We start from the raw sequence: 27284 nt of genomic DNA, 5'->3' as shown, positions 1-27284 counted from the left end.
ATTCATGTTTATCAAACTCCTATTTAACAAACTTTTACATTTGAAACTTGAAACTCATCATTAAATGTTAAATGCCACATTTTTACTCACTATTTGTAAAAATAAATAAATAAATAAAAGTGCAGTTAAAGTGCAGTTTCTCTGTAGCTACATACATGTCCTTTACTAGAGCTCCATCTGCTGTCGGTCCTGTTCCTGCATATACTGAACAGATTAGTCAGATTACAGATTAGAGACTGGCTGCAGCTCAGAATTGGAGCACATCTTCCACTGACAACAATTACAATCAAATCATCAAAGAAGGATTCAAATTCACAGTGGTAATGTTGGGTGATGTGTTTTATTTCATGGAAAAAATAGTGTATTTTTTGCCATTTCATGTTTAGTCATACATATACATACTTTTTCTTCTTCTTCTTTTTTCTTTATCATAGGGCCTTTTAAGATGATTACCATAAGCAAACACATTAAATTGCAATAATCATGTGAGTTTGAAAGAGGAAAATTGGGGGGAAATAAATAAAAACCTACATTTAAATGTGCTTAGCTAAAAGTTAACACATCTATAGTCTAAATAACCTTTGGCTGTAGCGAATGAGAAATGACTGCACATTTCTCTTTGTGTTGGTTTCACGCCTTGATACACACAGAAATTCTGCGTGTTCAATTCAAAATTTAGTTTGACATTTTAAAACAAAACAAAGTTGGCCTCTCATTGGCTTAGTGGACATTTTTGGTGAGCATCACAAGCGTTAGATCTTACAATTAGACGAGACCAAACCATTGACTTTAATTAATCCATCCAGCAGAGCAGAAATGAAGAGAGAGTTATTGTGAAAATCAATAGTTTTGTTCAGTTGTCATTGCTGTTGTTGTTGTTGTTGTTGTTGTTGTTGTTGTTGTTGTTGTTGTTGTTGTTGTTGTTGTTGTTGTTGTTGTTGTTGTTGTTGTTGTTGTCCTGGGAGTTTTCAGTAAGTAAGACACAGCTGAAACAAACATCTCGCCTCTGGTAATATTTGTGCAGAGACTGTCATCATTTTGTCTGATTTATACATGCATATCAGTATAAGCCACACAAATGACACACGTTTAAAGTACACTGTGGTAAATAAAAACTCACAGTCATTCAACATACATATATATATATATATATATAAATATATATACACATACATAAACATACATATACATACATATACATACATATGCATATATACACACATACATATATATATACATATAAATATATATATATGTATCCTCATATATATCTATGTATATATGTATATATACATATACACATACATGTACACATATATATATATATGTATACATACATACATCAAAAGATGTTAGAGAAGTGGAAAATACAACATTCAACAATGTTAAAAAATAAACTCTTAAACTCTCAGAGTGAACACAGGAACACTTCAAATGTAAATGATCTTGTAGGCACATGCGGGTGAGTTTGTTTCTTTATCTTGCAAAGGTTGTAAAAAAAAAAGAGTCTCAAGCCTTTCAAGCTTTTCCAACCTTCCAAGCCTCCTTTTCTAAACAGCACTTCAGGTTCAACTAAATGAAAATCATCTACAGCATTGACCATTGAGGCGAAACACCGTTCTCGTCGACTCCTCACATTCACAACAAAGGAAAAGGTACGCGAAAGCACAAAGAACCGAAGCTAACTCTTACAGGAAGGCCCCACTTAGATGTGTCGACTGTGATTATCATATGCATATGGGACCAGTCCAGTCTTGTTTTCTCACAAACTGGCGCTTAACACAGTGACACATTCCCGACCAGCACCGCAAGCGTGGGACACAAGCACGGTGGAGAGTGTGAACACACACGGACCGTGAGCCACTCCCGGCTTCATGCAAGCATTTACAATGGCACAGCGAGGAGGATGCAGCATCCCGAGATCTTTGGATGGAGACGTATGCAGGTGCTTATGTTGTACATCGCCAAGATCGACAGGCCAAGAATCACACACTTATCGTCTTTAAGTCACCGCCCCATCTCCTGGCGATTTGCTAACAGCGTTGGCCATCTTCTGCTTCACAGGCTCTTGGCTTTTCCTCATCTCTCGTCGCACACTTTGCCCGCGTCGGCGTCTTCGCTGATGTTGACCGGCTGCCCTTCCTTAGACGTAGGAACGCTGGCCTCCTTCGACGCCCGCCTTTTGGAGTCACGAGCTGTTTGCTGCAAACAACAACAACGACGACGACGACAACAAAAATGAATGATGAATGATTTTGAAGGTCGCATCGTTTAAATGTCAACACTTTGGACGGTGGAGAGTGAGTGGGTGAAGTTGGTCGACTCAGACCTGAGTCACTGCCCTGAAGTGGAGGGTTAAATACATGAAACACAGCAGCCTTTGTTTCTGAGACGCTGAAAACGGCTATTGTATTTATAAAAAAAACGATTTATAATAGATCCCCGAACTGAATCCACAAAATGTTAAGTGAGAGGTTTTCTTTCTCCCTGCGGCACATTCCAGATAAAACACATACATTTGCATTCTGAACGCTGAGTTCACTCAGTTTCTGTGCTCTTGAGATAAAAAAAAAGTTGGTCAAACAGATGGTTGGAAGGCAGGTTAGGAATATTTTAAACTAATTACTTGTCTCAGTGTTCGCTGTTTGCACTAGAGCAACACAAGTGTGGTACAACTATCTATAAAACATTAGAACTGAGATATTTAAAAAATGACACTTATTTACAAATAAGATTAGACAATAATGGAAAAACATCTAACCAGTTTTATGCAACCATCAGTTAATCTTCTAAATGGTTGGATGAATACTTATTGCTGAAGATAGAATATAACACGTTCTCACCCACACAGCGGCTTTTATTCCAGTTTTTTGGATGCACTATAATATGACGCACCGTTTCTACTTTTAACGCTGCAGTGTGACACGACGCAGATGTACTATGTCTTTTACGGCATTTAAAAAGTCATTGTTCTGCGGGCAAACGTCCACCACAGATTTGCACGTTTATCCAGAAAGAGGAATTCATGTTTTGAGTTCACCGTTTGCAATAGATTGTGCAGAGTAGAATGTCACAAGGACTGAAATGATGTTAAAAAACTGCTAAAGTGTATCCTCCACTGATGCTGATTTATTTTTCTATAAACTTTCATTTAAACTAAAGATTAAATACATGAAACACATGAAAAAATATTACTCGGCCCAACCAACGTGAGACCTACATCAGTCAGCGAGCGTCTGGATCTCCTCTGGTGGTTGGAGCCGGTGGAGGAGAGGCTTTGCTTCCCACACTGAGTGCCTGTGGTCACCGTCCTCTTCTCTCTCAGACTGGACTCCAGAGCTTTACCTGTGGACATCAGAGAGGACCTTAGATTACAATCTGCCAAAAAAAGGACCCATTTCACGATATAAATCAGTAGTTTTGTGCACACAAAATAACATTTCAGGCTATTTTCACTCCTAGTTCTGCCACACGTTAACACACAGGCCACTTTATTAGGTACAAAGGACACCTACAGTAATAAAGTGGCTGGAGTAGCAGCCAGAGTGGGTCTCCTGCAGTTGGTTCAAGGTTCAGAGGGTTGTAATGAGTGGATATTTGAGTCACTGTTGCCCGTCTATCTCTGGATCTGGTCGGATCGTCTACAAGTTTGTCGTGGCCATACAGTGTCATCATGCATGTCTTCAGAGAGAGACTGATATCACACAGGAAGTCACTCCTGCCCGTGGCCATCAAACTGTATAACTCCTCCATTTAACAGCACTAAATACACATAAACCATAGGTTGCACATATCTGCACATTCTGTTACCCATGTTCTTCGTTTTAATTTCACTGTATATCTCTTAATCTGGCATGGAGCAACTGTGTGTGACCACACAATTTCCTCCAGGATTAATTCAAGGATTGTGATTCTGATTTCATACTTGAAATCTCTGATTCTTCAACTGTTTTTGTGTTGGATCTCGGTCCATCTAGGTCCATCAGAAGAGTGTGACACACTCATTAAGAGCCATCTCTCAGTCACATTTATCTGATGAGGTATTTGCATTAATAGGAAGTTGAACAGGTGACTTGTGAGTGTATGTTTGACGGTGTAAGAGATTATTGTCCTGGCTTCATTCAGCGTGAAGACAACAAAGAAGAGAAATGGCACATAACTGGGATTAGACAGGCAGGTTAGTGTGTGTTAAATGAATAACCATCATTGTAATGTGTCATGTTGTCATGTTACAGAGCAACAGAGGCTGCTGTATGGTGTGTGTGTGTGTGTGTGTGTGTAATGTGATCCATACGACACTTCTTACTGTTGGCCACTGGCAGAGGCGTCTCCACGTCCGTGTTGGTGAGCCACGTCGATTCCGTCTCCCTGGTCCAGCTTTCATGATACCTCGGCTCGACGATCACGTCCGCCCGACTCCCTCCGCAACCCATGAGAAAAACCATCCACGGCAAGTGACGCTGCAGCGGACACGTATAAGTGGAACACGGCTCCTCCACCTGTGGTCTCTCACCACGGCAGCTGCAGCATAACCATCACCATCACCACCACCATCATCATCATCATCCTCCTCCTCCTTCTTCTTCTTCTCTACTGCAGCAGCTCCATCCTCGTCTCTGCCTCCACCATCATCATCAGCTGGTGCTGATGCTTGACGCTGCTGTCCACAGACATCAGTTCAGCAGCAGCATGAACACATACCACGGCTACCTGCGTCATCCAGGGGAGTGGGGGTGGGGGGGGGGGGGCGGGTTAAAGATGCATCCAGTCCGACTGCTGATTGGCTGTGGAGGAAATCAACTACAGCCGCTGTCAGCATTTCCACTACACCACCATCATCATCATCATCATCAGCATCATCATCGTGCAAATATTCACCACCATCATAATCACTCACACATTATATTGAGAGTATGTGTTGCTGTTTCCTGAGCTTTAAAGGGCCGGTGTGTAAGACTCATGCCGCGTTCCATTTGCATCACAAGTCGGAGGTCGGAAACTGGGAGTGGCCCTCGTGAAGAGTAAAAACTAGTTATGATAATGTAGAACTTTCAAGCAGGAAACTGCTCTATGTATTTATAATGTAGTGGACGTTAAAGTGATAGTTCGGAGACGTTTTCAAGAAATTTCATTCAGTTCTTCTAGTTGCCGAGTTCGCTGGTGCTATGGCTAGCGCGAGTCAATAGTATGTGCTAGCACGGCATTAGAAACACTCATACCGACTCCACAGTGCACCCGAGGCAAATCAATTGTAACAGCAGACTATTGATGTACATATCTGCGTTGGTAGAAAGTTTGAAATAAAACCAACCTTGCAATTTGAAGGATTTATGTCTCATCAGCAGCAGCAGCGCGTCATACTTCCGGCAGCGGCAAACTCAGCATAGTGCTGAGAAAGTAGTCCCTCAAAAATGCATGCGATGCAAGGTTAGTTTGGTTTCAAATATTATAATTCTATCAACACAGATATGTACATCGATAGTCGGCCGATAGTCTGGCAATAGTATCCGGAAGAGCGGAAGTCTACAAAGTGTTCTATTCTTGGCTGCACAGTGCAGCACAGAGTTCTACACAAACTTCCAGCCTCAGAGGATTTACATGTCCAATGGGTACATTTTATATATGAAATTATATACAAATGATGGCTTTTCCAAATGCTAACTGCTGTTAGCTGCAAACGCTGTAAACGGACAAAGCGTACAGGTTCTGATGATCAGTTAAATGAAATGAAATGAAGGTTAGATGTTGATAACAAACAGTGCTATGATGTCATCACACTATACAGCTGTAGTGAGCAGTTTAGTGAAAGTCCGAACAGATAATATGAAATAAATCAGTCCACTAAATATCCATGGATTTTTGCACATTTCCTGTTCAAATTCAGGGGAGAAACACGAGGTGCGGCGGCAGCGCCACGCTTCACCTTGGTCTGTGCTGTTATTATTTTACACCCGGACTTTCCACAGTCTGACCATTATCTTTAATAAATGCGTGTGATATATTAAGTCTTGTCGATCAGCACAAGGTGAGGCAGACAGTACCTCGCCGCACTGATAGGGGGTGCATTTGTGAACCCAAAAAAAAAATATATAGAGGTAAAAACTGTGCAAAAATCACCCATACGTGATCGGTGAAACCAGTGCAGCTGCCCTTATAAAACACAAGACCTGATAATCAGGATAAATGATCAGAATGGCTGCCAATTATGTAACATTCTTTCTTAGCCAAATATGTACTTTAGCTATGTCTGTGGAAAGACTACAGATGAGATATGAAACATAAGCAGTAGTCAATGTGCATGCTGCCAATTGAATAGCGAAAAAATCTACTTTTTTCAGTCCATACATTTGTAAATCTGACTCGAATTAGTAAATATGGACACAGGCGCCTCTCCGGGCTAGTCATTTTCAGCTCCAAATGGTATTTGCAGAACTAAACAGCCTAGCAACAGGTCCATAAAACATGTTTGTGTACAACTGATTAAATGATTAAAAAAAGACAGAAGTGCATAAATAAGACACTCCCCCCCAGCCTTACACATGACCTTCAGTTGGCATTAAAACTCAAAACATGTCGGTCCTAAATGGCAGCCTCCATATAGCTGACCCCGCTCCAGATAAAACAAAGATTCACATAATCAGGTGACTGTACACTTAAAAAAACAAAAATCATTATTTCAATAAATGAAAATAATTTTACCTAAATCTTACATACTGCATCTTTAATAAAAGTTAGTGGTAGAGATGGTCTTCTACATACAGTACCTTAGCTGTGAAGAGTTGGGTTTCTTTTCCATTTATTCTCCTCTGGCATCAAAAAGGCATTTTTTGCTGCTGCTCATTGGATATTTTCTCCTTTCTGTATCATTCTCTGTAAACTCTTAGAGATAGTTGTGTGTAAACCCAGTAGATCAGCAGTTTCTGAAACACTGCGATCAGCACTAACATTTGAACTTCATCATTCTCTCGACCATGTCTACATGTCCACAAACATTGAGTAGCTGTCGTGGAAAATCTAATAAACGGCAAAGTGAGATGGAACCAAGCATCTTTCACGTAAAGTTTTTATTCTCACATTTATTTTAAATATGTGGTTCATTTTTCAGTTATACTGACGTCACAGTATTTGTGCATATATTCATCATAATTACTCTTAAAATGTTTTACATACAGAAATCAAGAGGGGTAACAAGCAGCAAACGTATTGCTTCTTCATACTGTAAAATGATTTCCATATTTCACAGGACTAATAGTTTGAGAGGGAGAGACGATGGTCAACACCAACTTGTAACCAGACATTCCTTACACGGAGCTAAAAACACGTCACCTTCAAAAATTCGACAAACAAAATCACATTCACTGAGTTTGAGTCTATAAATAAATACTATATTTAACATACATGTTTTTTTTTTCTCCCCAGGTTTTCCCCCCACGTTTGTATTTTTCATGTGATTAAATGGATGAAAATAAATAAAAATGAAGTATTTTCATGTGCTTGGTGATTTGGTGGTGGGCGCTCACAGACAACAGGAGGATAGGGCCCATATTCAAGTATATAATAAAACAGAAGTGATGATTGGAGACCAGTTTACGTAAACAAACATCGATCAGTCCTCTGATTCCTAACAATCTATGCAAAGTTACGACCCAGGAATGTACCAGGAACAGAGGAGGGAAGAGGAGAAGAAAAGCACTGAAAGGCAAGTAAAGGAATGGAGGAAAAAATGGAATGGAGGAAGGAATAAATCAAAACAGAACAGAACACATGATGGCGATGCGTCTAGACTTTGAAATCCAGCAGGTTGCAGTCGATCTTGTAGTAAACATAGGGGTAATACTCCTGCTGACTCAAATTCAGACCTGGGATGTCCATCGAGGCCTAGAAACACATCAGAAAAGACAAATGTTAGGACAATTTATGAGTGAAACTGCATTTCAGATGACAAACTTAAAGCGAGAGATACATAGATGTAATTCACCAAAGTTTGTTTTGTACTGTGGTGTACTGTAACCATGGTAACGGGAGCACCATGGGGTGCCACAAGTGGCTTCTCAGATGATGCCATGTTTCTGGTTGTGAGTTGAGCAGTGAGTGCAGCCGTAACTAAAACCACATTTGCTTTCAATACCCGTCAATGCTGCTGTTCCCATGGTGACAGTGCAAAACACACATTTAGTGAATTATGTCCTTATAGTGCCCACTAAAAAAAACATGGTTCGTACAGGTTTTCGATTTTTAAGGTTTAACAGTAAAGGTGTACGCCCAAGTGTTGACCTGCCGTTTCTGTTCCTGGTGTCAGTAGGTGTTTGTTGGCAGGGTGATTTAGCATGTGCTCATCAACAATCAGATGTCATTAACTCTGAACTCCCAGAACAAGAGATGATCTAAAAGGACCTTCATACAAACCTCTTTTTTTTTTTTACTAGAATTTTACTTTTTCCACTTTGTCAAACAGTGAGTGAAATAGACTCACGTCAATGATGGCAGCACTGCTGTCCAGATGTTTGTAGAGGTCATACAGCACCTCCCTCAACTTCTTCATGTTCTTCTTGTTGGGCTGAAGCAGCATGGCCTGGAAGTTGACCGGCAGCCCATATCTGTGAAACACGAATGCAGTCCGTCAGTGCTGCCTCTCTTCAGTTTTCCACATGAAGGACATGACGCAAATCTTACATCCGTGGACGCCCAAATGAATGCAGCCGTCAACTTGCTGTGACCAGAGTATGGAAGGAAATCTTTCTCACCTCAACACCGACTCCACAAACACACGCAGAGCTTTTATGTGAATCCACGCAATGAAGGCTTCACTGAAATTCACTTTCAGCCATCTCACCAAGGGCCCCTGCAAGCACAGCAACATTTCAATATGGCTCTTAATAAGCTGAAACTGAACGAAAACACATCATTTACTAGTAATGATTAGCTGAAATTATTGCTGTTTTAGACATCATTACGTCCACCACAGAGGTATTGCTCTTTTTACCAATCTTTGCGTGACTGTCTGTGAGCAGCATAACTCAAAAAGTAAACAGATTTTGATTAACATTTTCTGGAAATGTTGATTATGGAGCCAGAAGTGAATTCATAGATTTTTGGTAATGATGCAGATACAGAAACTAAACGGCCTTAGCCCAGGTTTGCACTCTTCAATAAGCAGCAGCATCCCTATGTGTATTCATATTGTATTTACTATGGCGTGAGTTGCTGATCTATGGTGAGGTCGCCCTTGTAAAACAGATCTCGATCTCAATGGGAATTTATCTGGTTAAATAAAGATTAAACAAATAAATATAAAAGAATTATGGACTTCTTATATTTATGGCAGTTGACCCACTGGACGGCTGTCTTTTCTGGTGTTGACTACACACAGATAGAGAACAAAATGTTGCCTTTATATAAGATTGTCCTGTAGAGTCTTCTTGAATATGCACTACTAAATCACAGATTTCAGTGCCCTCTCATATACCAACAGTTTAGATTTTATTTTTTTGTTTTCCTTAAATAAAATCTATGTGTGTATATACATATATATACACACGTGTGTGTGTATATATAGATATATAGATATATATATCTATATATATCCAATAGAGCTGTTAAAGGTTTGTAAAGAAAAGAAGAGGAGACATACAAACTGCTTCTTCTTGTCAGTGGACAAACGTGTCATCTCTTCTTTGTCTGCCTTCATCTCCTCCTCATTGTACTGGAAGTCACGCACTGTAAACCTGGGTCAGGACACACAGCAGAGAGGTGGCAGTCAGGTGTCGGCTAACACACGCACACAGACTCGTTTTTATATCTTAGTGAGGAAACATCATTGGCCTAAAGCATTTTCTAGCCTCTTTCTCTAACCTTAAAGTCCCTGAAAAGTGATACAAGCATTACTTGGAGTGTGTTAGTAATCACCTTAGCAAATTTGAGTGATTAAAAAAAAGTTGCAAAGCGTTTCAAAATGAGGTTTCAAATTCAGCTTCATTCTCTGCTCTGATACTGTGGGGGTGTAGCCACTGTGTCATGAAGCAATATTTTTAGACGTCACAAAGACGTAAATACAAGTGCAAACACACACACACAGAGAGACAAAGACTCGAGTGCACTCCTGAAAATAGCCTACATAAAAACATCAGTGAGATCCATCTGTGCTAATTGGAGAGACTGTTGAGTGCTGACCAAACTGTGTTTATTATAGAATCAATGTCTTTTTTTAGCACATAAAGTGTTTCCAAATAGGTAGCACACTTCAAACGAGCCTATCATCGCTTCTGTTAATCTGTGGGTGATTTAACAAAGGATAATAACAAATGAATCATAGAAAACAACGTTTTAATTGAAATATCTTTAGCAGCCCATAACTCTTATGATAAAGGTGAAATTGAACAACTCACTTGCATTCCCTGGCCTTGTGTTTGAAGTCATCTACAGCCTTCCTGAAGAGGGTGACGCTGAACAGACCACTCTCGTTGTCTTCAAACAGCAGCCTGGAGGAGAGGACACAAGACAAGAGAGCAGCGAGACGGTTGGTCATTAGACAGATCATTTTAATCGTCATTCTGTCTTTGACCAGTGTGTACGGCAACATCTTATGTTCTGCTTTTTCTGTTAAACCAACTGTCCTCATGTCCTTCTTCACAACATCCATGAACCTTCCTCTTTCCATCTTCAACATCCTTTGTCCAATATCATCACTATCCCTCCTCTGCACGCGACCAAACCTCTCTAACTTTATCTCCAAACCTCTCAACATGAGCTGTCCCTCGTATCATGTGCTCATTTCTAATTCTGTGCACCCTTAGCAATTTCAACAGATATATATCCATTTAACTCCATGTTAATTATACTCTGTCATTATGATGGGGAGGGGGCTTTTAAAAGCAAAAAAGAATCTGTACCATTCTATTGTTACTTGCAGTTAACTGAATAGGTGTGGTGAAAAAAAATACTGTCACAGTCCAATTTTCTGGGTGGATCATTAGAAGATCCCTGATTCCATGTCTGTTGTGGAAATACAGGTTGCTAGGTCATACTGAGAAATGTCAATCCAAAAGCTTGTGACCAACGTCGCAAATCGTCCAGGTCGTCTTAGCAAAAGGTCAATCCCTTTCTACAGGTCAACCACATAAGGTTTTCTATTCTAATGCGAGTCAATTGCATCTCGCAGATCAACCGTGAATTGTTTCCTGTCTTAAAAAGTCACACAGTTTGTATTTCTCCTCTGTTTTTCTACTCACATGAAGAAAAAAATACACGCAAACCTCTGCATACATCATGGAAACTGAGTGTGGAAAAATAATGAATAAGAATAATGAGGAAAAAAAGAAAAAGAAATTAGAGACAAAATATTGAGAGATGGTGGGAATGTGGCTTCCTCTGGGACATTGAATGTAAATTAATTAATTTATCATCCATACATTTGGCAAAAGAAGAAATGAGATGACTAAATATTCTTACTTAGTGGAGCGTGGTACGACCATTTCAGCCAGTGTTTCATACGTCTTCTGCCAGTCAGGATAGTTTGTCCTGGTGCAGGTGCAGAGGAAAAAAAACATTAAAAAAGACTGATCAGGACCACAAAAAAACAAAAAGCAAACACCTTATGTTGCATGCATGCAATTGGACCATGAGTCCCTATAAAGCACATTATTAAAAGTGTACATTTGAATGAATAAGTTAATAAAAATGAATTTAACCAAATAAACTGGTCAGTATACAGGCGTACTCACTTTGAGACGACTACCAGCATGGTAATCAAATACTCTGAGTCCAGCACAAAGTCCTCTTTCTTCACTATGTCGGCCAGACTCCTGGTCAACAAGCTCCCCCTAAAGGACAACACATGTAAACACACAGACAACTCAAAATTCAGAAGCTTCTCACCAAAGCTACAGATGCTCCAAATACACAGAAGGCCATCTATAACCCATCTAATTTATGTGCCATTTATCATCTGAGAGTCAGTTCCATCCTTACAATGTTGTTTCTCCTCCTAGTAAATACTCTCTGAAACTAAGTAAACAACTGCAGAGGACATAATCAACTTCCTGTTTATGCTTGCATACACATGCCCAATTGTACCTTAGTGGTTGTGTGTTTTTGATTGCTTCTGAAACTCTTGTCTGGATGCAGATCCTCTTTTGTTTTGTTTAGAACAGTACATACAGACACACACACACACATAAATATATATATATATATATATATATATAAATAAAGGTGTGTAAAAGAAGGAGACGCATATTATATGTAAACGGAGTTACAGTGCACACCTTTATATAGAGTACATCCACCACCTTCACTGTCGTCACCTGCCACTTTGGGTGGTTGTATGGTTCAAAGTCAAAGGTTGAAAATAAAAAATAAACCTATAAACTATAGTGCAATAACATTTATTTAATAAAGACAAAATATTCCAGATTAATCAGCACAATCATGAAGAAAAAATCATTAATTTGGAAAAAAAAACTGCACCACCGTGCAGCCACAAATGTGCAAGAAAACCAACCACAACTTCAATACAATTTTCCTCAGTGAAACAAAAATATCTGCCCGTATCCAAACAATGTTGCAAAATATCTACATTTTGATATTAGAACTAGTGTCCAAAGTCTTGAAAACTGGGACAGACAGTACCATTAGTGAGGCAACAATGTAGTTTAAAGAAAATATATATACTGTAATTGTGATTGTTGAGTGTTATTCAAGTAGAAAGCACTACAGTGTTTGTCTTTAGATTAACACTAATTGGAATAATATCCCATTTTTTGTGATTTGGTGACTGAAGTAAAAAAAAAAAAATTTAAAAAAAGGACATCTGTGTTTTTTACTCACGCATTCTTTCTCTCCAGATTCTGCAGATTTCCCTTCAGGTTGTTATAGGCTGAAGCTCGAGCCTTCAGGTCATTGTCTATCTGACTTACTTGCTAGAAAACAAGTAGGAGAAGATGTTTGCGGTTTGACATAAGCTCGATTTGTTTGTTTGTTCCAACCAGAAAACGTACGTTTAATGTTGATTTACCTTGGAGATGATCTCAGAGATGTTTTTCAGAGACTGTTTGATTGGGTACTTAGCCATGTCCCACTGAAATCTGGTGATATAGGTGACCAGGTCAACTGTGAAAGAATAAAAACACAAAGATTAAAGCCGCCTGCATTACTCATCACATCACATAATCAATAATTTTAGGGTGCCGTGTCGTGAGAATATGAATGTATTTACCTCCATTAGCCAGCAGGTTCTCCTGGACTTTATCTCTGCTGTCCTCCAGAACATCAGCCATGTACTGAGCAACCTTCTTCACCACACTGACGATGAAAAAACATGATGATGAGGAAAAAAGTTTAGAGACTAAAATGAGGGATCAGCAGTGTGCTTAAGTTGTCAAAAACATTTATATCCTGGTGAGATCAAAATCTATATTTAATAGATTATTTTGTGTCATTGTCGTGCATAAGGAACGATGCACTAGTAAATAAAACTATTGTTTATGTACAATATTGGTCACCACCTCAGGAAATGACAACTAATTTTTCAATCCAGGTTTCTACCACGTTTTGAAGTTTTCTTCTATTTGTGTGTGAAATAAATACATAATATAAAATAAAATAAATTATCTATGAAACAAACCTGTACAAATCAACCTTAGTAAATGCAAAGTTTACCTTTCCACAAAAGTGTCCAGCTTCGCCAACTCATCTGACAGACCCACTAAGACGTCAAGCGTTCCAACCTGATAAGACACAGAGCTAATAAATAATACAAAGAGCTCCATCACGGTGCTTCACTCAATGCTTTTACATGCGTGTTAAAAGTTGGATTTTAGTCGGACAAAGACAATAATTCAGTTTTATTAATGTCACAAAAGTTAGTCTGACTAAAATCGAGCTAGTCTTAGTCTGACTTACATGCCTGGATAATGCGACTCATAGTCTGATTACTCCTGTATGTATACACTTAGTCGGACTGGAGGACTACAGCCTTAGCTCAATTAAAGTGTGCATGTTAACGTACTGACGTTACTGACGCTGCTACGCATGACTGCTGTGTGTCACCTTGAGGTCGGGGATGTTGAACTTGTTGTTGGTGGAGAGGTTGTTGGTGCGCGACGTTGCGACCATCAGTTTGTCCCAGGTCTGCTGACACGTCTTCTCCCCCGGAGCAGAGATCAACCAGAATTCTGTCATGGCTGCTGGCAGGAGGTCTGTCCACAGGGACTCTGCTGCGAATAAGAGGACAGAGTGAAATAACTTTTAAATCTCTGTTGTGATGTGTGCCCTTCCACTGACTCTGACCTCATAATTCTGGGAGTATTTAGCCATTATGACAAAGAGTTAAAGTGCATGATCATGTATTCCTTACTCTATGTTTGTACATGATTAGTCAGCCATTTAAGTTGGAACAATAGGGATTCTTGTCAGCTAACCAGGTTAGCCACCGATTATTCTGACACAAGTGATAACACCGATGTTAAATTTATTACCAAAACAAACAATATATCAGACAATGGAGAGGTGTACAAATTTAACAAGGACCAACATATCATTTTCAGACATTCTTGTGTTTCTATAAAATACAAGATTAAAACTGACAGCAGTCCTCTGTTTGTTATAATCTGCTATCTTACCTTTAGATGTCACAAATTCTTACATAACAGACATTTAAATAAAGGAAAAAGAATGGAACGTTGACCAATTAACTTTTGGAAGATAGATAAAGTGTAAGGCAGGGGTCACCAACGTGGTGCCCGCGGGCACCTGGTAGCCCGCAGGCAGCCAATACGGTGCCCGCGGGCTCACTTCACTTCACCTCACTTGCATGTATCCGTATGATCGCTCAGTAAAATATCTTTGATATTGTTTATAAAACTTGGTAATCATTAGGAGTAAGCACTGGAATTAATGTGTATGCAGTTGAATGCATAATATTATTAATTTAAATGGTAAACAAACAAAAAAATATTATATGGTAGCCCTCCACATTATTTTTTACCCTTAAGGTAGCTCTCTGTCTCAAAAAGGTTGGTGACCCCTGGTGTAAGGGTTGACCTTCACCTCAGATAAGTACGCTGCAATGAAAATATTTATCTGCATGCTAATAACTTGTGAGTGTTGTTATATTTCACCATTAATTAATTTGATTAATTAAAATAAGTAGCACTTTTACCTTCTTACCACCATTACACATATGCATGTATCCCTGTGTGAATCAGAGTCACACTAATAATCTTCCTCTTTTGACTTCCATTTTGCCTCAGATTTGAGGACTTCCTCACATTTCCCACAGTGTGGCTACAGAGCTGAGCAGAACAAAGCTGATTGCATCAGGAAAAGGACAAACATGTCTGCTGATTGTGTGTCATATGATCAGTGTCAGCGTTGGAGAAGACATCACATGAACTGCTGCTGCTCAGGTGACACGTGTGGCGCCTGCTCCAATCAAAAGCAGCCAAAGACAACAGCATAAACACGGCTAATACATGGTTAAATTCAGCGTTAGCTTGCAGCTGTGACACGAGCTTGTTATCATCGCAGTCTCGCGCCGTCACGACGTCATTACTCGGACTGTTTTTCACACTCACCGATAGATTTAGCGGCTTCGGTGTTTGGTCCACACGGTTTTTATTCAGCGAAGTGTTCGCAGCTTCGCTTACATAGCGCGGATAACGGCAGGTTGTCGCCCGGAGCTCCTTCGACACAGCTTCTCTCACTCAGTCAGCTGATCAGAGGAGATGTACTGCGCATGCGCTCACGCTGCTGAGAACGATGCTGCATTCATGTGTCTGGAAAACGTGTCGGTACTTTCCGTGTCTCAGTATTAAACTAAAAACAACAAACAAAAACTCAAATATAGTTGTGTTCAGCGGTAGATTATTAAAACAGCTGCCACACCTGGACAGCAAATGTGTTTAACAGTCATTCACGGTATATAAAAAATGTTTATAAAGTATATTGCTGTATTTTCATACTGTCTAAACGAGTGAAAACCGGTTTAATGAAAAAGTCCATACATACATTTTGCCAACTGCCACATCCCATCATACACTGTACTTAACATATGAATCCATAAATGATATAGCTGTTTAAATATAAGTTACAGCTGACATACAGTTTGTACACAAGTTGCAAAAAGTTAAAAAGTACCTTTGTTTAAAATGTACTCGGAGTAAAAGTTACTTCTTTTTTTTTAACAAGGTTGGGGTTCTTTCTTGTGTAGTCCAAAAAGGACAAGGGGACAGATATCTCACATGAATTGTGGCAAACCTTTACAAATTAAAGAGTTGACTAAATAAAATATGTTAACACAAATACTTTCTCACTCACTCAGGCACCTTAATTAGCACCAATTCACCTGTCCTCATGATTAATTTACCTGTCCTCATTATTCACCTGTCCTCATTATTCATCTACCTGTCCTCGTCATTCATTCACCATGGACTAGAATATGGTGTTTAATTCTCCTTTAAGTTCCATATTTAGTTTCCAGATTAACTGGTCTAACCTCAGTCTAACCTTATTAAACTATGAAAGCCAGTATAAACATGTTATTGTGGTAGGATGATTCATAGCGTTTTCATCTGGATGACCTACAATCTATGAGCAGATTTTCATTTGATGAGGTGCTTTTGATTTCACAGCAATGGACAGACTCTTGTACCATGGGTTATTTTTGTTCTTATGGCTAAATGTTTAGCAAAATGGCTGAGATAAAAGTATCTTAGCTGAATTAAGTGAACTAAAATAGTAAACCATCATGATATGAAGCTGTAGTAGTCAGTGGTAGGAGCCATTTAATCTTAAAGTAAATGTAAAAAAAGTAACAAAACCACAACGTTAGTTAACCGTAACCCTTACCACAGTTAATTTCAGAATAATGTGCATACTGAATTTATTTAACTTCAAATAATCCACTTTTTCTTAGTTTTATTACATTTGATTACGTTTCCCAACTGTATTTAAAGGTCGCATGAGCGTTTATTAGACAGTCAGTCTCTGGCAACATCGCCCTCTCGTGGTAAGATGTAACTACTACATTGTTATTTAACACTTTAAACAATTCCTCTCCACGCTACTATTCGAGGTTTTTCCACATGTTCATGCCTTCATGTTCAGTTTAGATTGGAATTTTTTTTAGAACACTAAATTGTTCAACAGGTATCAAATATGATACCTGCCCTCAGGACAGAGGTACAGGAGGTACAGGAGTGCCAAATGCAGGACAACCCGTCTAAAGAACTCGTTCTACCCCACTGCCATCAGAATCCTGAACAGCTGAGCAGGACTACAATTGTCACTTTAAACCTGACACATGTCACTTTAAATCTGTTGCACAACATCTTGCACAACCAGTGTGCACTTTATGTACAGTTCTTCTTACTCATGCACATGTTTATACTTATTTCATGCATATATATTATTTTAGTTTTTTGGTAATATTTATTTACAATTTTTTCTTATGTATATTATACTTTTTAAAACATTTCTTTCTACTTTATGCTGGTATTTTTGAGTGGACAGCAAAGTAAGAATTTCATTGTACAGGGAAACGTGTTTCTTTACTGTGCATATGACAATAAACACTTTGAATCTTGAATCTTGAAATATAATCACCATATAAATCATGAGTTTATTTCTCATGTAAACACATGCATTGACATATGATAAAGAGATATATTGTACATATCAGACATTTAATAGTTGTTGGTTTTTTTTATCGCGGAAAAGTTATTTCACACACTGCTTCTTAATTACCTTGTAAATATCTGAGAACATTCCTCACATTTCCCTCTCAGCGAATCCTCTGGCATTCTAATATCGATATCAAACAATTAAGCCACTCTAGGGTTCTGTGCTTGGGCCACAGAGAATTGATTATTTATGCTGATGATTGTTTATCTATGCATGCTTATTTAATTTCCTTCTCTGAAGACAGTGAAGAGTTTTAACCAAACTCAGTGGAACTGAAGCACAAACTAAATCTCTTTTAGTCATGGACAATGATGTGAACGTTCAAGCACAATATACTTTTACAACGCAGCATTATACCCATTTGCTGTCACAGTCCAATTAAACAGAACTCACACATAGAGATAACAAACTCGATTCTACTTTTTTGCACACCTTGTTTTTATTGTCATGTTTCTACGATTTATGGCTTTGGTTTTATCTTGTATCTCACACTGATGTTGTTACACAGAACAACATTACTTTAATAACTTGACTGACCCACTTGTCTCAAACAGATGTAGAGATATTTATGGCCCTAGTTTAGCTTCTGGCCCAATTTGATTCTCTGTGGTATGTACAGTACTTTAAGGGTTTGAATAAGGTACAGATTGAATACTTAGCACAGATAATCGAAAAATATTAGTATCAGATTGCTGCGGGTGTTTTCAAGACCATGTAGTTTAGTGAACATAGCGTCCTTAAGAGCGACAGTGATAAAACAAAGATAAGAGCTATAAGACAGACAGACAGACAGATGAAATGCACCAGCACCAACAACACAAGTCATACGACTAAGGTGGCTGCAGGCGGAGCTTTTTCCAACTCTGTGCCAAACTCCTGACTACCATGTCTAATGGAGGAGATTTTGCTAAAATTAATTCCTCCCAATTGAACTTGATTGCATAAAAACATCCAAATGTGGACTCTTTAATCTCGACATTCCATCAGACACAAACATAGTGAAAGTGAAACAGTTTGTGTTTTTTAGTGTGTCCTTGTTTGTCGGCCGGTTGCACTTATGGCATACAGATGAGCACATGAATGTCTTTGAGGCACATGAACGTGGGGAAAAAACATCATTGCCAGAATGTAATTTGCATTTTGTGTTGCATTTTGCAGCAAGAATTCTACGAATGTTCCCAAAGGTATCAGAGACTGGTGGAGCCAGAAATCATGAGTCATGTACACTTTGTCCTCTAATTTACTTTAACTAACCATTCTGCATTCAACAACAAAAGAACCCAGAAAATATAATATGTATTGTGTTATATCATATTTATTTAAATTATATGTGGTAATTCATAAATTTTCTTCAGCTTTATCCTCCATATGAGCAATAAAGTTGTCCCTCCAAGAGTGAAAGTCTTGGTTGAAACAGGGGGGGTACATTGTGAACACAAATTAATAATTTAAAAAAGTATAGTAACGCTCATTGAAAGGCACAATATCAGCTGTTTTTTTATATGTATTGCAAGACTACAAGACATTTTGCAGCAAAAAAAAACAACAAGCAGCATATTGTATTTACAACTTACCACCATGTGGTTGTATGTAGAAATGTACTTTTTATACTGTTTAAATAATTCATTATTGAACTAATGATAAATGTTAATGAAATTTCAATTTCAAACGCACAAAGCTACCAATCAGTCATGATTTATGCCTTGTTTCTGTAACACATTGGTAAATGAATACAAAGAAAGAGCATCAACAGCTAAACAAACAATGCAAAAGGTTACCTGAGGCTTTCAGACAGGGGAACAAAGTTTCAGCCACACCTTCGTGTATAAAGTGTTATGTTTAATGATTTCCATGTGCAGTCGTGGACTATACACCGCAGGGAAGAGCAAACATTAGATTTGTTTTGAGACCTTGTTCAAGGATTATATGTAAGTTGGTTGTGTGAAATAATATTTGAGCAATTCTATGATCGGGGCTGCAACAACTTATTGCTTATTTTATCAATATCTATTATTTTAAAAAATCTACTGACTTATTTTTTTGTGAATACACAATAATTAAATACAGGGTGTCATAATTATGATTTCCCACCATTTTAGGGGATCAATGTCATCGAGAGGCCCTTCCTACATGCCGTTTTGCATTTATCAAAGTAAGTGATAAATGCAAATATAGTATATACATATACACATATATATATATATATATATATTAGAGCTGCAACTAACGATAATTTTTTCGTAATCGATTAATCTGTTGATTATTTTCTCGTTTCATCGATGAATCGTTTGGTCCATAAAATGTAAAAAAAAAAAACGTTGATCAGTGTTTAAATAAAGATGTTCTCGAATGTCTTGTTTGTTTACAAACCAAAATGATTCAGTTGTAATGGTTTCTTTGTCATGTGGAGCAAAGAAACCAAGACAATATTCACACTTAAGAAGCTAAAACAATCAAAAATCTTGTTTTAATAATGAAAAAAACTTCAAATCGATTATCGATTATCAAATTTGTTGGCGATTAATTTAGTAATCGATTAATAATTGATTAATCGATTAATCATTTCAGCTCTAATATACTGATATTAGATATACTGATATACTGATATATATATATATATATATGTATGTCCTTTTGTGGGAAGCCAATTAATGCATATTAAACAGACTTCCTGAAGCTTTTATAGTTAAATCAATCAACTTTATTTCTTTAATTTAAGTTTTTAAAAGTCACTAAATGCCAAGACTTAAATTTTATGGATCAAAAATCAAATCAGTGATTTGTATAAATAGTGCGTGAAATTGCGAAAGTTTATGTGACACAAAAACAAGCGCTGGAGAGGTCATGAGGGACCGATTGACTGAAAGGCGAGACCATCTACGGAAAATTCATGGTTACGTAACGTGAATAAACATCAGTGATCTTTTGCGGCGCGAGTGGTGGTGTTCGGAAATACATATATGGTAATGTGCTCAGAAATGAACGGAGGCGATTGGTGGAACTGAACATTGAGCCCCGCCCCCTTAGGGGCCGTTGACTACCTCTCCACTTCCCGTGCTCTGTCTTCCAGTAGCTCTCCGACCCTGCGACTGCGAGAGAGAGACGTTAGCCCGCCGACGCTCGTCCCCTATCGTCGACATATGGCCGCAACAGCCCTCTTTCTTTCTTTTATCGGTGTGCCCACTACTCTTTAAAAATTCCGCCGAAAAAGAGAAGACGATTTTCCAAAACATTCTGGCCGTTATCTCACGTAAGTAACAGCGAAACACTCCACTTGACTTGTGTGGATGTGAGCAGGCGGACGTAACATGGCGGGCTGCTCTTTCTGCCTTCTTGCCACACATGACAGACCGATTCATTGTGATGTTATTTCACTCGTCTCTCTGCTAGAATTCAACCTGTAGTGAGATTGTGTCGCGTTGTCGTTGGCCTGGTTTGGTTTATAATCGTGTGTTGTGTCAGTGTCGAGGTTTGTTTGGGTGTTATTTTAAAAATACAGCGCTGACATGAGCTTCTTGTGTCGACGTGCTGTGTGAATGTAGCCACAGCTCAGCGTTAGCAGCAGCAGCAGCGTTTACTCGCTGTGGCGTTTGTTGTTTTCAGAACATCGCCACTTTGTCTTGTTATTACACATGTTATTATTCATTTGTTAAAGTTGATGTTGACACATTTGGGATTATAACGTGTCTCGCGTATAGTTGATTCTATTGGCACCATTACCGCGCATGCGCATGCTGTATTTAGACTGTTACCGCATAGTACTGTGAAGCAGTGGTGATTAGAAGCGCACAGCTGAAAAAATAATGATAAGTCACAACTAATGTTGCTGGATGTTTCCTGGGCGAGGAATTCAACAGCAATGTTGTTGTTTTTTTATAATCGATTAATCGGTTTGAGTGTTGTTGTGTTTAAATGCTTAAAACAAGCTTTCAGATTGTTCAGCTTCCTCAATGTGAATATGTTATTTGCTCCATATAACAAATACACTGTTATAATGGAATCATTTTGGTTTGTGGACAAAACAAAACATTCACCATTTCCAGGTCTGGTTAACTGATCAATATGTTGTGTACTAAACACGTACTTAATTAATCGAGAAAGTAATTGATCATGAAAATAATGTAAAGGTGTATTTTTAAATAAGAAACATGGCGACTATTGTAAAATTGTCTCATTTATATTTAGATATTGTTCTCATGTTCTTTTTTGTATAAAAACTACTGCACAGACACAGTTTGACACGGGTCACTGTTTAACAACGCTGTTTGTTATTTTGTTCTCATGACGGTGTTCATAACCACAGTCGGTTGATTTATTAAACTTTCACTTACTAGTAAACTGGTTTTTACTGTGGCCATATGGTCCACTCCTCTGAAAACCAAATAGCTCAGTGCATGTTTTCCTTTTTTATTGATACCCGTGTTGAGGGCTAATATTTGTGTGTTTTCCCCACAGGGCTCCCCTGTCTCTGCACAGGTGTATGAGCGCTACCCAGAAGGCCTAGGGGCCGCTCTTTACCGGGAGCAGTTTGACTTCAACGCTGAGCCACCTTGGGATCCTAGCTGATAGCGGGACAGGTCCATCTCCTGACTTGTCCATGTGAGTGACTCAGTGTCTGCTGTACACACACACACAAACTGACTCATACGTAACAAAGTCCACGATCATTGTGCTCTCGTTGGATTTTGGTAAACCATTATGAGAAAAACAACTTTGTACTGAGTTTAGAAATCAATAGACATTTGTATAAAGGCACCATGAGGTGGCTGGTCTTTGTAACTGTTGCTTGTTTTTTCGTTTAGTTTTTACACATGGCTGTTTTTAAAAGGTGCAATGTCTGTGGTTTCATTTTAGTTGAACTAAACGGCAAATCATTTTTATTGTGACGATATTAAGTCGTATATTTCCTCCCCCTTTCTATCTTCCAGTTTGTTGCATACCAGCAGGACCCCATTGGCTCAGTCGTGACCCCTTGACTTGTTTATCAGTTCTTTATGATTGTCGGATTAGCGGAATACGGTTGAGATGAAAGGATTTGCTGACAAACCCAACTACATCATTGAACTTCTGGAGGGAGGAGAGACCCTTGAAGATGTTATTGACGGACACATCTGGGAGCAGGCTCTGGTCAGTTCAGCTTGAAGGCGTTTTCATGGCTTACATTGAACACACTTCCCGTTATATTTCCTTATATTTAAGATGCAGTTTGGCTTATTTATGTTCCTGCATTAGTTTGACCTGCTGTTTTGTTTAATCTTGTGCTAACAGGTGGAGAAAAGTGCATTTGTAGTGGGCGACCTCGGTGCACTGATGCGACAGCATGCCTGCTGGCAGAGCGTTGTGCCACAGCTGCAGCCCTACTACCCAGTCAAGTCCAACAGCAGCCCTGCTGTCCTCCAGGTGCTGGCGTCCTTGGGCTTGGGCTTCGTTTGCACCAACAAGGTAAATTTTAATCGAAACTGTTTCAGACAGTTCTGATTAATTTTAATGCTTGGTGCTTCATCCTCTCTCGGCAGCTCCTGACATTTCGAGACAATCACATCACGAGCACTCACTTGATTACTGGTCAGCTGGTGACAGTACCTGTGTGACTGTGTTGATGGGGCATTCAGAATTTGTTGCATCCATTTATCTTCCAAATCTGCTCTCTGTTTCCCAGGCTGAAATAACCCTAGCTCTGGAGCATGGAGTAATACCAGAAAACATCATTCTGTCAGGAGTCTGCAAGCAGGTGGCCCACATCAAACATGCTGCCAAGAACAACATCCTGTATCTTGTGTGTGAAAACGAGGCAGAGCTGTCCAAGATTTCCCGTCTGCACCCTCGTGCAAAGTAAGTGATTAAAATTAGACTGCAAACTTTTGTCCATGGTCATGGCTTTTCACTGTCATGCATTTCTGCAACATGGTTTTATTGCATAATTTCTTTCCTTGGACTGAAAATAAACGGATTTGTTCATGTTTTGATCTTCAGGTTGCTGCTGCAGTTGACCACTGAGGCCCATGCGGCTGAGACCAGCATGGCCTTCGGCTCCTCTCTGAAGAGCTGTCGCCATCTGCTGGAGGCAGCCAAGGAGCAGGGAGTCCAGGTGGTGGGGGTGACCTTCCACATCCCCAGCTCCTGTCAGGACTTACAACAGGCTTACACCCATGCGCTGTCAAATGCTCGCTGTGTGTTCGACATGGGGGTGAGTACTTTCTGTTAAAATATATTTTTTATTTTCTGCAACCTCAATGTCTTAGAATCTTTAGGACTTTCTTTTTCTTTTTTTTAAATCAAGGATTATAAGTAATTTATATTTTTTTTGATCAGCTGGACCTTGGCTTTAACTTTAACATCTTGGACATCGGTGGTGGATTTACTGGCTCAGAGTTTCAGCTCAAACAGGTATGTTTTAAACAGCTGTGGCATTCAAAAATTGATTATTCCTATAGCCTGTTATCAAAATGAAAGTATCTTAGGAGTGTTATGGCTAAAACTATAGTTATTTTAGCGTATTTGCTTATATGGGTATGTTTGCCTCCATGTTGTTTGTATAGGTGGAGTCTGCAATCAGGCCACTGCTGGATGCGTACTTTCCTCCACTGTCGGGTGTGCAAGTGTTGGCTCAGCCTGGCAGCTTCTATGTGGCTTCAGCATTCAGCCTGGCTGTCAGCGTGATTGGCAAAAAGGTGGTGACGCATCACTGGAACAGTCTAGCTCAAGGTGAGTTGACATTTTTAGTTAAAACAGACTATACAGACTAGACTGTAATACCTTTTTGTGTCTCAACCCTGGCTGTAAATATGTGAATTTTTATGATGTGGGAAGGACAGAATAATTTGTGTTATCGTATTTGTTACAGATTGCTGTTGCATAAAATCACAACTCATCCAATTTAGGTCAAGTCTCACCCTTGAGGCCTCAGTTCATAGATATAATCTTCATTTGTGACCTGGTTACCCACTTTGTATATGTTTACAGGTGAGAACAATGAGGATACAGAGTTCCTGTACTACATGAATGAGGGTGTTTATGGTCCATTCAGCCGCAAGCTCCTGGGAAACTCCATCGCTGCTCCATCACTGCACAAGGTTAGTAAGCAATAGGCCCCAGTCAGTGTAAATGAGACATCTGATAGCAGCTGAAATGTTCTGTGAGCATTTATAGAAGCAGGATCAGAAATGTTTGCAAATCAACTGTGCTGATACACACAGAGCCTACAATTAACCAAAAGTAATGTTGACATATCGCTTTCCACTATACAATTACGACATGGCTCAACTAAACTCGTCGGCTACATGAAACTGCCATGACAGAAGAGGGTTGTGATGGGGCTCACCAGTGCGACCGTTAAATTCACCACACTCCTCTGTTAAATATCGAGTACTATCCTGAGTCGAGCCGTGCGTGAGACATGGGAATTTTCAATTACTTTTTTATCTTACTGTTGCATACTTTGATGGCACCATCTTCTCTTTTCAGCATGTGCTGTGTTCTGAAGAGACGGTGTATCCCAGCAGCCTTTGGGGCCCGTCACTGGACGACCTGGACCAGGTGGTGGAGCGCTGCCTGTTGCCTGAACTCAATGTGGGAGACTGGCTTCTCTTCTCTAATATGGGAGCATGTAACCTGGAGGAGTCCACCTTCCTCTCTGGCTCTCCACAGTTGCCCGTCTACTACACTGTGTCCACCTCTGACTGGTGAGTACAGAGCAAGTTAGCCTGCGAAGGTCCATCACTTTCTGTGTCTTTTGCAGAGAACTGATTCTGATGTTTGGTGTTGTTCACAGGTACGAAATGCAGGAGGCCGGTGTGGCACTGGACAGTGCCATGAAAAATTTCTCCATGGTCCAGTACAGTGCGTAAACTGCCCTCTTCTCCTGTTCCATAAGATATTGCACAGATCCTTCTTAGCCTGTCTTTCCACCATGCAAGCAGAAGGGTCAGTGTGGTATTTAGGACCAGGGGCTAAATGTGGTCAACATTCCAGCCACCATGGAAAATGATGTGTCCCATTATTTCTTCAAGGAATTAGATTTTTTACTTCTACAAATGGTTGTTCAGTAACTCCATTATGAAAAATGTTATCTGGAAGAAAATCTTTTTCACTCCTCCCTCTGGTTTCAAAATCCGTCAGCTCGAAGAACTCTAGCCCAAGCCCAAATGACATTATGCAACAAAATGGACGACTCGATGGAGATGGGACCCTGCCCCAACATGTTTGGGGTGGTTTTGTTTCCTACATTAAATAATCCCGTTTACAAATTGTACAATTGATTTAAATCCTGTTCTTTAAGTACCTTTTGACAGTCGTGTAAATCCTGTATCTGTTCAACACATACTTTTTTTTTGTCTGTAGATGATTTTTGAAGAGAGAATCAATGCCTTGTGTGGATTCTGTGTTTCAGACCCCTCACTTTGCAGAGTTTAAATTAAATTATGACAATTATGTAACCTTTTTTTTTTTCTTTATTGCAGTTCACCTCAATGCATTTTTATTTATTGGATTCAGATATTACTGGGGATATTTAAAGCCCCATCTTTGTGTGTTTGGCCCAGGTATTATGCTGTGGCCCATCTAACAGTGTTCTCCTGATAAAATATCAATGTTTTTTGTTTGTTTGTTTTTTGTTTTTTTTTTAAAGCTACATGGATATAAGTGTGCTGTGATTGCCATTTGTGACCTCAGTGGTTTCCCTTTACTCTAAAGGTTTGAAGGATTGCAGTGGGAGATTCTCTTAACACTGAGTTAGACAGAGAAGCTGCATACACCCAAATGCACTCCTTGCCTCTAATTGAAACAGAGGTTAATCTGGTTTTTCATGCACAAAATCTTTTGTAGGTTAAAGAAATACTGTGACATTTACCAGTGCAGCCCTTTTTAGCTCTTCATATCAGTGTCTCTTGCCAAGGGATTGGTCCTTCTTCTCCCAGGATCTGAAAAACCAGCAAAGGTTTTTTTTTTCTTATGTGTGCTTGAACATATTATGACCTGCATGTTACAGGTATAGACTTTAAAGTCTATATGTGCAACATGAAAGACAATAGTTGTACAAATGATGTTAGACTTTTCCCAATTTTATGAGGGACATAAATCGCAGTCATGTGTACAGCTAAATCTCATGTCTAATGATATTAAAGGTGACCTGACGTAACTGCAATTTTTAAAGAATCCTGCCCTTGTGTTAAAAATGACTAATGTATTAATGACATGCTCGTCTAAGGCACTAATGGACCATAGCCTGTTTTGACTGTAAATTGTGCTTGTTTGAGTAATGAAAGTGATTAATTTAATACATTTCTGACTGAAATCATTTAGTGTGTCTGTGTAATCTTTGGTGTTGGAGGTGATAGAGTTGAAAAATGTGGGTAAGGTTTCTGAAAACAATGTGTGCGTCACAACTATGTTGTGTTTCCACTGAGTGGAAAGGTTCAGTATGGTACGTATTTTTTTTAGTACTAGAATTGTACCAAAATAACCAACTCCGACTGTTCTGTTTTTGGTTACCCTACCAGAGTAATGGTACGGGTGGGGTGGAGCTAGACCCATGACTGTCAGCTGATTGGGCGACAGAAAAGTGTCTGTTTCTTCAACTCCCGTGGTCTATTCTTATACAAAGCTTG

At 39.2% G+C, this 27284-nt stretch overlaps 3 protein-coding genes across 3 annotated transcripts; 1 reads left to right on the top strand and 2 right to left on the bottom strand.

The window, feature by feature from the left end:
• Positions 1 to 2079: 2079 nt before the first annotated feature.
• LOC310935565 (uncharacterized protein) lies at positions 2080 to 4445 on the bottom strand (the record flags this gene model as incomplete). The annotated part of the gene is made up of 3 exons (XM_083899495.1): positions 2080 to 2202; positions 3221 to 3345; positions 4307 to 4445. The coding sequence occupies 3 exons, from the start codon at positions 4443 to 4445 to the stop codon at positions 2080 to 2082; spliced, it is 387 nt and encodes a 128-aa protein (XP_083755621.1).
• Positions 4446 to 7106: 2661 nt separating this feature from the next.
• Positions 7107 to 15692, bottom strand: atp6v1c1b (ATPase H+ transporting V1 subunit C1b). The gene is made up of 13 exons (XM_083899847.1): positions 15573 to 15692; positions 14047 to 14213; positions 13657 to 13724; positions 13214 to 13299; positions 13013 to 13107; positions 12826 to 12917; positions 11721 to 11819; positions 11449 to 11517; positions 10386 to 10478; positions 9632 to 9725; positions 8745 to 8842; positions 8474 to 8597; positions 7107 to 7878 (listed from the first exon to the last, which is right to left on the bottom strand). Exons 2-13 carry the CDS (start codon positions 14176 to 14178, stop codon positions 7780 to 7782), a joined length of 1149 nt encoding a protein of 382 aa, XP_083755973.1. The 5' UTR covers positions 14179 to 14213; positions 15573 to 15692; the 3' UTR covers positions 7107 to 7779.
• Positions 15693 to 20774: 5082 nt separating this feature from the next.
• azin1b (antizyme inhibitor 1b) lies at positions 20775 to 26918 on the top strand. The gene is made up of 11 exons (XM_083899364.1): positions 20775 to 20929; positions 22135 to 22278; positions 22608 to 22806; positions 22948 to 23121; positions 23339 to 23511; positions 23653 to 23866; positions 23992 to 24066; positions 24219 to 24384; positions 24643 to 24752; positions 25144 to 25361; positions 25451 to 26918. Exons 3-11 carry the CDS (start codon positions 22705 to 22707, stop codon positions 25524 to 25526), a joined length of 1308 nt encoding a protein of 435 aa, XP_083755490.1. The 5' UTR covers positions 20775 to 20929; positions 22135 to 22278; positions 22608 to 22704; the 3' UTR covers positions 25527 to 26918.
• Positions 26919 to 27284: the final 366 nt, after the last annotated feature.

The sequence above is a fragment of the Microchirus variegatus genome, assembly GCF_963457635.1.
Source record: "Microchirus variegatus genome assembly, chromosome: 13".
NCBI classification, from domain to species: domain Eukaryota; kingdom Metazoa; phylum Chordata; class Actinopteri; order Pleuronectiformes; family Soleidae; genus Microchirus; species Microchirus variegatus.
Note: the sequence above shows the minus strand (reverse complement) of the source record. Positions and strands in the feature narration are given on the sequence as shown.